Source organism: Cherax quadricarinatus, chromosome 89, assembly GCF_038502225.1.
Source record: "Cherax quadricarinatus isolate ZL_2023a chromosome 89, ASM3850222v1, whole genome shotgun sequence".
Lineage (NCBI taxonomy): Eukaryota > Metazoa > Arthropoda > Malacostraca > Decapoda > Parastacidae > Cherax > Cherax quadricarinatus.
Genome location: NC_091380.1, coordinates 719,263 through 731,075, shown reverse-complemented (window position 1 = coordinate 731,075; position 11,813 = coordinate 719,263). Strand labels below are relative to the sequence as shown.

The following is an 11,813-nucleotide window of genomic DNA, read 5'->3' as shown; positions in this document are numbered from 1 at the left end:
ACTTGAAAGCATCATTTGTAATATTGATATTCTTAACTACACACATAATAGGTGATTTTCAAATGGTAATTAGAACATAAATATGCCCACAATTTTGATCCAAACAATTATTTATTGCCTTGCAATTTCAACAGATTGTGTGTTTTGTTAACTGACTTGTTAGACCATCTATAATTTTCTGCTTTAGTACTTATGCTGTACCTACCTTCACCTCTGTCCCCCAGTCCAAGCATTCACTTGCCATGTGTTGGCACTGAATGGCCCCCACAGCTGTGAATACAGTGGATCCCCGGTTTACGATCACCTCCCAATGCGACCAATTCTGTAAGTGTATTTATGTAAGTGCGTTTGTACATGTATGTTTGGGGGTCTGAAATGGACTAATCTAATTCACAATATTCCTTATGGGAACAAATTCGGTCAGTACTGGCATCTGAACATACTTCTGGAATGAAATAATATCATAAACCGGGGGTCCACTGTATATTTGTTCTGTTAGGTAGATAGACACAGATGCAACTAATGTAACATTTTTATTGTGGCAACATAACAGCTTTACAGAGCTTCTGGAGAGTGAAACATTGCCACAATAAAATGTCACATTAGTTACATCTGTGTCCATCTACATAACATTTTGTCAGAAATTCTACCATTATTACTAATATTTGTTCAGTATTTACAGGAGATGTGGTATGGTTAGCAACCCTTTTTTATCTAACCTGCAGTAAACACCCACAGAGTCTTGCTTTTCAGGCTATTGCCTACCTGAATTTCAGAAAGTAAGGATAAGGACATCTGTGTCAAATGTGTCACAGTTACACAGAGTCAATTTTGTGCTGAATTAAGATTCAAATATTTTGCATTGTGGGAATTATTTTAGAATTGAAGGAAGGACACTGTATAAAGATTGTAAGTTCAAGTGTGAAAGATTAATAGAAGCTTTGCTTGTTAATTATTACTAACAATAATAATATCAACCATACCACGGGTAGGGTTTGATCCCGCGGTCAGAGAGTCTCAAAACTCCAGACCGTCGCGTTAGCCACTGGACCAGCTAGCCACAATAAGATTCGTCCAACTAGGTATATTTCTACACCATAGGAAGGTTAGCATAGGCACCACTGTGACCACAAATGCAAGTTTTTACAGACGAATCTCCAGCTAGCGTGGCCGTGATGAACTCTAGCTCAAGTCCCCTCAAAGCCGTTAACATGACTCACGAAATCGTAATGACAATTACAAACAAACTATACCACGGGGACTTGAGCTAAAGTTCGTCACGGCCATGCTAGCTTCGGCTAGGCGCCCTTGCTCCCCTGGAGTGTGGTTGTGGGGAAATAGTAACGTATGTAAATTACCTAGGATAGCTAGCAGTAAGAACCTGGCCTATGGCCTGGTAGGCATTGCTGTTTTTACACACACTGAGTGTCCATGGTTCGATCCCTGGCAAAGGTGGGAACAGTGAGCTAATTTCCTTACACCTGTTGTCCCCAGTCACTTAGCAAGCAAGTAGGGACCTGGGTGTTAGTCAACTGGTGTGGGTCACATCCTGGGAAACAAGATTGAGGACCACACTGGAAATAAGACAGACAGTCCCTCAATGATGCACTGCATTTCTTGGGTTATCCTGAGTGGCTAACAACCCCCCCCCCTTGCCCCACACACACACACTCCCCAGGTTAAAAATCCCAATAAATCTTATCTTGTAAAGTAAAAGGACACAAGTGCAACTAATGTGATATTTATTGTGGCAACGTTTCGCTCTCCAGGAGCTTTATCAAGCCATTACAAACAATACATGGACACAGAGGGTATATAAAGGCTCAGAGTGAGGTGCAATACTAGTGAGGTAACATTTCGATGTTCACTAGTGGTAGTAGTGGTAGTGACAAAAGTAATACAATATGATAGAGCAATTAATTCGTACAAGAGTAAAAGGATATAAAAGCTATTACTTGGGTAACATAAAAATAGGTTGGACAAATATAGACTGCAAAGAGGCAGCTTGTTTCAGTGTTCACTGTCTGTAATGTGCTTTGTGTAGTATAACAGGAGAGACTATGTGATGGCAGGGTTTACTGTTTTCAGGAGGATTCTTGCTAAGACTTCGGAGATGGTGAAGCTGCCGTTGTTTTGTTTAATTGTATTCGAAACAACGATCAATGCTGATTCGAGGCACTTGCGTCTGCGGAAATTAGTTTCTTTGATCATTAATTGGGCGTCTCTGAATTTCATGAGATGATTGGTGGAATTTCGGTGTTGTACACAGGCGTTCAAGTTATCGTTCCTACATGCATAAATGTGTTCATTGAGGCGGGTGTCGAGGTTTCTTGCTGTTTCACCTACGTAAATCTTGTCACAGCCTCCACAGGGTATAGTGTAAACTCCTGCATTCTGAAAACAGTAAACCCTGCCATCACATAGTCTCTCCTGTTATACTACACAAAGCACATTACAGAGAGTGAACACTGAAACAAGCTGCCTCTTTGCAGTCTATATTTGTCCAACCTATTTTTGTTACCCAAGTAATAACTTTTATATCCTTTTACTCTTGTATGAATTAATTGCTCTATCATGTTGTATTACTTTTGTCACTACCACCACTACTACTACTACTACTACTACTACTACTACCACTAGTGAACATCGAAATGTTACCTCACTAGTATTGCAACTCACTCTGAGCCTTTATATACCCTCTGTGTCCATGTATTGTTTGTAATGGCTTGATAAAGCTCCTGGAGAGCGAAACGTTGCCACAATAAATGTCACATTAGTTGCACTTCTGTCCTTTTACTTTACATATTGTCGGTAATTCTACCAACTTTATTACAAATCTTATCTTAATGTTAAGGGCCTTGCAGCTCTTGTACCCATTAATGTTAGAACCAATGACTCTTATATGCAACAATAGTAAGACCAACAACCTTTATACCCAATAATATGAAGACAACCCTTATACCCAACAATATGAATAAGTAAGCTTATTCAATATATGTGTAGAGAACCTGAGATAACCCAAAAAAGTCTGGCTTATTTCCATTAGGGTCCTTATAACCATCACTATGAAGACAGACAACCCTTATACCCAACAATATACACCACAACCCTTATATCTAACAATATGGACCTAAAATCTGGAACACCCTACCTGAAAACTCTAGAACTGCAGACACATTCATCACTTTCAAAACTAGAGTTAGAAAACATCTTATCTCAGTGATCCACCCCGACAACTAACTACATGATAACCACCTGGTAGTTGACAATTACACTCACTCGCCCACTGACTATAAACCCAGAAATACTAATCTTAATCTTAAAATAATAAATCCTAACTAGTCGTAAGTTTGCCTATGTTACTCAAATATAGACACTTTGTATTGTGCCAAAACAAAATCATTCACATTGCTAAACTTAAAATTATGATGTAGTCACTTAGCCTTAATACTATAATCTGTAAGGATTTAATGTTAAGAATTAATGTAAGTCTGCTGGAAATGCCTAGCAATGCTAGGTGTCCTAGTGGCGCCCTCTGTAATTAGTATTTTATATCCAAAACCTGTAAACCCCACATTGTAACCCTTATAGAGAATAAACTTGAATGAAGACCAACAACCCTTATACCAACATTAGGACCAGTGACTCAGCCCTTATACCCAACATTAGGACCAGTGACTCAGCCCTTATACCCAACATTAGGACCAGTGACTCAGCCCTTATACCCAACATTAGGACCAGTGACTCAGCCCTTATACCCAACATTAGGACCAGTGACTCAGCCCTTATACCCAACATTAGGACCAGTGACTCAGCCCTTACACCCAACATTAGGACCAGTGACTCAGCCCTTATACCCAACATTAGGACCAGTGACTCAGCCCTTATACCCAACATTAGGACCAGTGACTCAGCCCTTACACCCAACATTAGGACCAGTGACTCAGCCCTTATACCCAACATTAGGACCAGTGACTCAGCCCTTATACCCAACATTAGGACCAGTGACTCAGCCCTTACACCCAACATTAGGACCAGTGACTCAGCCCTTATACCCAACATTAGGACCAGTGACTCAGCCCTTATACCCAACATTAGGACCAGTGACTCAGCCCTTATACCCAACATTAGAACCAGTGACTCAGCCCTTACACCCAACATTAGGACCAGTGACTCAGCCCTCATACCCAACATTAGGACCAGTGACTCAGCCCTCATACCCAACATTAGGACCAGTGACTCAGCCCTTACACCCAACATTAGGACCAGTGGCTCAGCCCTTATACATAACATTAGGACCAGTGACTCAGCCCTTACACCCAACATTGGGACCAGTGACTCAGCCCTTATACCCAACATCAGGACCAGTGACTCAGCTCTTGTACTCAACATTAGGACCAGTAACTCAGCCCTTATACCCAGCATCAGGACCAGTAACTCAGCCCTTATACCCAACATTAGGACCAGTAACTCAGCCCTTATACCCAACATCAGGACCAGTGACTCAGCCCTTATACCCAACATCAGGACCAGTGACTCAGCCCTTATACCCAACATTAGGACCAGTGACTCAGCCCTTATACCCAACATCAGGACCAGTGACTCAGACCTTATACCCAACATTAGGACAAGTGACTCAGCCCTTACACCCAACATTGGGACCAGTGACTCAGCCCTTATACCCAACATTGGGTCCAGTGACTCAGCCCTTATACCCAACATTAGGACCAGTGACTCAGCCCTTATACCCAATATCAGGACCAGTGACTCAGACCTTACACCCAACATTAGGAGCAGTGACTCAGCCCTTATACCCAACATTAGGACCAGTGACTCAACCCTTATACCCAACATTAGGACCAGTGACTCAGCCCTTATACCCATCATTAGGACCAGTGACTCAGCCCTTATACCCAACATCAGGACCAGTGACTCAGCCCTTATACCCAACAGGACCAGTGATTCAGCTCTTGTACTCAACATTAGGACCAGTAACTCAGCCCTTATACCCAGCATCAGGACCAGTAACTCAGCCCTTATACCCAACATTAGGACCAGTAACTCAGCCCTTATACCCAACATCAGGACCAGTGACTCAGCCCTTATACCCAACATCAGGACCAGTGACTCAGCCCTTATACCTAACAGGACCAGTGACTCAGCCCTTATACCCAACATCAGGACCAGTGACTCAGACCTTATACCCAACATTAGGACCAGTGACTCAGCCCTTACACCCAACATTGGGACCAGTGACTCAGCCCTTATACCCAACATTGGGTCCAGTGACTCAGCCCTTATACCCAACATTAGGACCAGTGACTCAGCCCTTATACCCAACATCAGGACCAGTGACTCAGACCTTTCACCCAACATTAGGACCAGTGACTCAGCCCTTACACCCAACATTGGGACCAGTGACTCAGCCCTTATACCCAACATTAGGACCAGTGACTCAGCCCTTACACCCAACATTAGGACCAGTGACTCAGCCCTTATACCCATCAGGACCAGTGACAGCCCTTATACCCAACATCAGGACCAGTGACTCAGACCTTACACCCAACATTAGAACCAGTGACTCAGCCCTTATACCCATCAGGACCAGTGACTCAGCCCTTATACCCAACATCAGGACCAGTGACTCAGCCCTTATATCCAACATTAGGACCAGTGACTCACCCCTTATACCCAACATTAGGACCAGTGACTCAGCCCTTATACCCAACATTAGGACCAGTGACTCAGCCCTTATACCCAACATTAGGACCAGTGACTCAGCCCTTATACCCAACATTAGGACCAGTGACTCAGCCTTTATACCCAACATCAGGACCAGTGACTCAGCCCTTATACCCAACATTAGGACCAGTGACTCAGCCCTTATACCCAACATTAGGACCAGTGACTCAGCCCTTATACCCAACATTAGGACCAGTGACTCAGCCCTTATACCCAACATTAGAACCAGTGACTCAGCCCTAATACCCAACATCAGGACCAGTGACTCAGCCCTTATACCCAACATCAGGACCAGTGACTCAGTCCTTATACCCAACATTAGGACCAGTGACTCAGCCCTTATACCCAACATCAGGACCAGTGACTCAGCCCTTATACCCAACATTAGGACCAGTGACTCAGCCCTTATATCCAACATCAGGACCAGTGACTCAGCCCTTATACCCAACAGGACCAGTGACTCAGCCCTTAAACCCAACATCAGGACCAGTGACTCAGACCTTACACCCAACATTAGGACCAGTGACTCAGCCCTTACACCCAACATTGGGACCAGTGACTCAGCCCTTATACCCAACATTAGGACCAGTGACTCAGCCCTTATACCCAACATTAGGACCAGTGACAGCCCTTATACCCAACATCAGGACCAGTGACTCAGCCCTTATACCCAACATTAAGACCAGTGACTCAGCCCTTATTCCCAACATTAGGACCAGTGACTCAGCCCTTATACCCAACATTAGGACCAGTGACTCAGCCCTTATACCTAACATTAGGCCCAGTGACTCAGACCTTATACCCAACATTAGGACCAGTGACTCAGCCCTTATACCCAACATTAGGCCCAGTGACTCAGCCCTTATACCCAACATTAGGACCAGTGACTCAGCCCTTATACCCAACATCAGGACCAGTGACTCAGCCCTTATACCCAACATCAGGACCAGTGACTCAGCCCTTATACCCAACATTAGGACCAGTGACTCAGCTCTTATACCCATCATTAGGACCAGTGACTCAGCCCTTATACCCAACATTAGGACCAGTGACTCAGCCCTTATATCCATCAGGACCAGTGACTCAGCCCTTATACCCAACATCAGGACCAGTGACTCAGCCCTGATACCCAACATTAGGACCAGTGACTCAGCCCTTATACCCAACATTAGGACCAGTGACTCAGCCCTTATACCCAACATTAGGACCAGTGACTCAGCCCTTATACCCAACAGGACCAGTGACTCAGCCCTTATACCCAACATTAGGACCAGTGACTCAGCCCTTATACCCAACATCAGGACCAGTGACTCAGCCCTTATACCCAACATTAGAACCAGTGACTCAGCCCTTATACCCAACATTAGAACCAGTGACTCAGCCCTTATACCCAACATTAGAACCAGTGACTCAGCACTTATACCCAACATTAGAACCAGTGACTCAGCCCTTATACCCAACATTAGAACCAGTGACTCAGCCCTTATACCCAACATTAGGACCAGTGACTCAGCCCTTATACCCAACATTAGGACCAGTGACTCAGCCCTTATACCCAACATTAGGACCAGTGACTCAGCCCTTATACCCAACATTAGAACCAGTGACTCAGCCCTTATACCCAACATCAGGACCAGTGACTCAGACCTTATACCCAACATTAGGCCCAGTGACTCAGAACTTACACCCAACATCAGGACCAGTCACTCAGCCCTTATACCCAACATTAGGACCAGTGACTCAGCCCTTATACCCAACATTAGGACCAGTGACTCAGCCCTTATACCCAACATTAGGACCAGTGACTCAGCCCTTATACCCAACACCAGGACCAGTGACTCAGCCCTTATACCCAACATTAGGACCAGTAACTCAGCCCTTATACCCATCAGGACCAGTGACTCAGCCCTTATGCCCAACATTAGGACCAATGACTCAGCCCTTATACCCAACATTAGGACCAGTGACTCAGCCCTTATACCCAACATTAGGACCAGTGACTCAGCCCTTATACCCAACATCAGGACCAGTGACTCAGCCCTTATACCCAACATTAGGACCAGTGACTCAGCCCTTATACCCAACATTAGGACCAGTGACTCAGCCCTTATACCCAACATTAGGACCAGTGACTCAGCCCTTATACCCAACATTAGGACCAGTGACTCAGCCCTTATACCCAACATTAGGACCAGTGACTCAGCCCTTATACCCATCAGGACCAGTGACTCAGCCCTTATACCCAACATCAGGACCAGTGACTCAGCCCTTATACCCATCAGGACCAGTGACTCAGCCCTTATACCCAACAGGACCAGTGACTCAGCCCTTATACCCAACATTAGGAACAGTGACTCAGCCCTTATACCCAACATTAGGACCAGTGACTCAGCCCTTATACCCAACATCAGGACCAGTGACTCAGCCCTTATACCCAACATCAGGACCAGTGACTCAGCCCTTATACCCAACATTAGGACCAGTGACTCAGCCCTTATACCCAACATTAGGACCAGTGACTCAGCCCTTATACCCAACATCAGGACCAGTGACTCAGCCCATATACCCAACATCAGGACCAGTGACTCAGCCCTTATACCCAACATCAGGACCAGTGACTCAGCCCTTATACCCAACATTAGGACCAGTGACTCAGCTCTTATACCCAACATCAGGACCAGTGACTCAGCCCTTATACCCAACATCAGGACCAGTGACTCAGCTCTTATACCCAACATCAGGACCAGTGACTCAGCCCTTATACCCAACATTAGGACCAGTGACTCAGCCCTTATACCCAACATCAGGACCAGTGACTCATCCCTTATACCCAACATTAGGACCAGTGAATCAGCCCTTATACCCAACATCAGGACCAGTGACGCAGCCCTTATACCCAACATTAGGACCAGTGACTCAGCCCTTATACCCAACATCAGGACCAGTGACGCAGCCCTTATACCCAACATTAGGACCAGTGACTCAGCCCTTACACCCAACATTAGGACCAGTGACTCAGCCCTTATACCCAACATTAGGACCAGTGACTCAGCCCTTATACCCAACATTAGGACCAGTGACTCAGCCCTTACACCCAACATTAGGACCAGTGACTCAGCCCTTATACCCAACATTAGGACCAGTGACTCAGCCCTTATACCCAACATTAGGACCAGTGACTCAGCCCTTATACCCAACATTAGAACCAGTGACTCAGCCCTTACACCCAACATTAGGACCAGTGACTCAGCCCTCATACCCAACATTAGGACCAGTGACTCAGCCCTCATACCCAACATTAGGACCAGTGACTCAGCCCTTACACCCAACATTAGGACCAGTGGCTCAGCCCTTATACATAACATTAGGACCAGTGACTCAGCCCTTACACCCAACATTGGGACCAGTGACTCAGCCCTTATACCCAACATCAGGACCAGTGACTCAGCTCTTGTACTCAACATTAGGACCAGTAACTCAGCCCTTATACCCAGCATCAGGACCATTAACTCAGCCCTTATACCCAACATTAGGACCAGTAACTCAGCCCTTATACCCAACATCAGGACCAGTGACTCAGCCCTTATACCCAACATCAGGACCAGTGACTCAGCCCTTATACCCAACATTAGGACCAGTGACTCAGCCCTTATACCCAACATCAGGACCAGTGACTCAGACCTTATACCCAACATTAGGACAAGTGACTCAGCCCTTACACCCAACATTGGGACCAGTGACTCAGCCCTTATACCCAACATTGGGTCCAGTGACTCAGCCCTTATACCCAACATTAGGACCAGTGACTCAGCCCTTATACCCAATATCAGGACCAGTGACTCAGACCTTACACCCAACATTAGGAGCAGTGACTCAGCCCTTATACCCAACATTAGGACCAGTGACTCAACCCTTATACCCAACATTAGGACCAGTGACTCAGCCCTTATACCCATCATTAGGACCAGTGACTCAGCCCTTATACCCAACATCAGGACCAGTGACTCAGCCCTTATACCCAACATCAGGACCAGTGATTCAGCTCTTGTACTCAACATTAGGACCAGTAACTCAGCCCTTATACCCAGCATCAGGACCAGTAACTCAGCCCTTATACCCAACATTAGGACCAGTAACTCAGCCCTTATACCCAACATCAGGACCAGTGACTCAGCCCTTATACCCAACATCAGGACCAGTGACTCAGCCCTTATACCTAACAGGACCAGTGACTCAGCCCTTATACCCAACATCAGGACCAGTGACTCAGACCTTATACCCAACATTAGGACCAGTGACTCAGCCCTTACACCCAACATTGGGACCAGTGACTCAGCCCTTATACCCAACATTGGGTCCAGTGACTCAGCCCTTATACCCAACATTAGGACCAGTGACTCAGCCCTTATACCCAACATCAGGACCAGTGACTCAGACCTTACACCCAACATTAGGACCAGTGACTCAGCCCTTACACCCAACATTGGGACCAGTGACTCAGCCCTTATACCCAACATTAGGACCAGTGACTCAGCCCTTACACCCAACATTAGGACCAGTGACTCAGCCCTTATACCCATGAGGACCAGTGACAGCCCTTATACCCAACATCAGGACCAGTGACTCAGACCTTACACCCAACATTAGAACCAGTGACTCAGCCCTTATACCCATCAGGACCAGTGACTCAGCCCTTATACCCAACATCAGGACCAGTGACTCAGCCCTTATATCCAACATTAGGACCAGTGACTCACCCCTTATACCCAACATTAGGACCAGTGACTCAGCCCTTATACCCAACATTAGGACCAGTGACTCAGCCCTTATACCCAACATTAGGACCAGTGACTCAGCCCTTATACCCAACATTAGGACCAGTGACTCAGCCTTTATACCCAACATCAGGACCAGTGACTCAGCCCTTATACCCAACATTAGGACCAGTGACTCAGCCCTTATACCCAACATTAGGACCAGTGACTCAGCCCTTATACCCAACATTAGGACCAGTGACTCAGCCCTTATACCCAACATTAGAACCAGTGACTCAGCCCTAATACCCAACATCAGGACCAGTGACTCAGCCCTTATACCCAACATCAGGACCAGTGACTCAGTCCTTATACCCAACATTAGGACCAGTGACTCAGCCCTTATACCCAACATCAGGACCAGTGACTCAGCCCTTATACCCAACATTAGGACCAGTGACTTAGCCCTTATATCCAACATCAGGACCAGTGACTCAGCCCTTATACCCAACAGGACCAGTGACTCAGCCCTTATACCCAACATCAGGACCAGTGACTCAGCCCTTACACCCAACATTAGGACCAGTGACTCAGCCCTTACACCCAACATTGGGACCAGTGACTCAGCCCTTATACCCAACATTAGGACCAGTGACTCAGCCCTTATACCCAACATTAGGACCAGTGACAGCCCTTATACCCAACATCAGGACCAGTGACTCAGCCCTTATATCCAACATTAAGACCAGTGACTCAGCCCTTATACCCAACATTAGGACCAGTGACTCAGACCTTATACCCAACATTAGGACCAGTGACTCAGACCTTATACCCAACATTAGGACCAGTGACTCAGCCCTTATACCCAACATCAGGACCAGTGACTCAGACCTTACACCCAACATTAGGACCAGTGACTCAGCCCTTACACCCAACATTGGGACCAGTGACTCAGCCCTTATACCCAACATTAGGACCAGTGACAGCCCTTATACCCAACATCAGGACCAGTGACTCAGCCCTTATACCCAACATTAAGACCAGTGACTCAGCCCTTATTCCCAACATTAGGACCAGTGACTCAGCCCTTATACCCAACATTAGGACCAGTGACTCAGCCCTTATACCTAACATTAGGCCCAGTGACTCAGACCTTATACCCAACATTAGGACCAGTGACTCAGCCCTTATACCCAACATTAGGCCCAGTGACTCAGCCCTTATACCCAACATTAGGACCAGTGACTCAGCCCTTATACCCAACATCAGGACCAGTGACTCAGCCCTTATACCCAACATCAGGACCAGTGACTCAGC

General features: G+C 46.1%; 1 protein-coding gene across 1 annotated transcript in view; it reads left to right on the top strand.

Moving 5' to 3' along the window:
- Window positions 1-295: 295 nt before the first annotated feature.
- Window positions 296-11,813, top strand: part of LOC128697188 (metallo-beta-lactamase domain-containing protein 1) — a 27,644-nt gene continuing 16,126 nt past the window's right edge. The window contains exon 1 of the mRNA XM_053788736.2: window positions 296-324. Within this exon, the coding sequence (XP_053644711.1) occupies window positions 311-324 (14 nt within the window). The 5' untranslated portion in view covers window positions 296-310. The remainder of the gene's footprint in view (window positions 325-11,813) is intronic.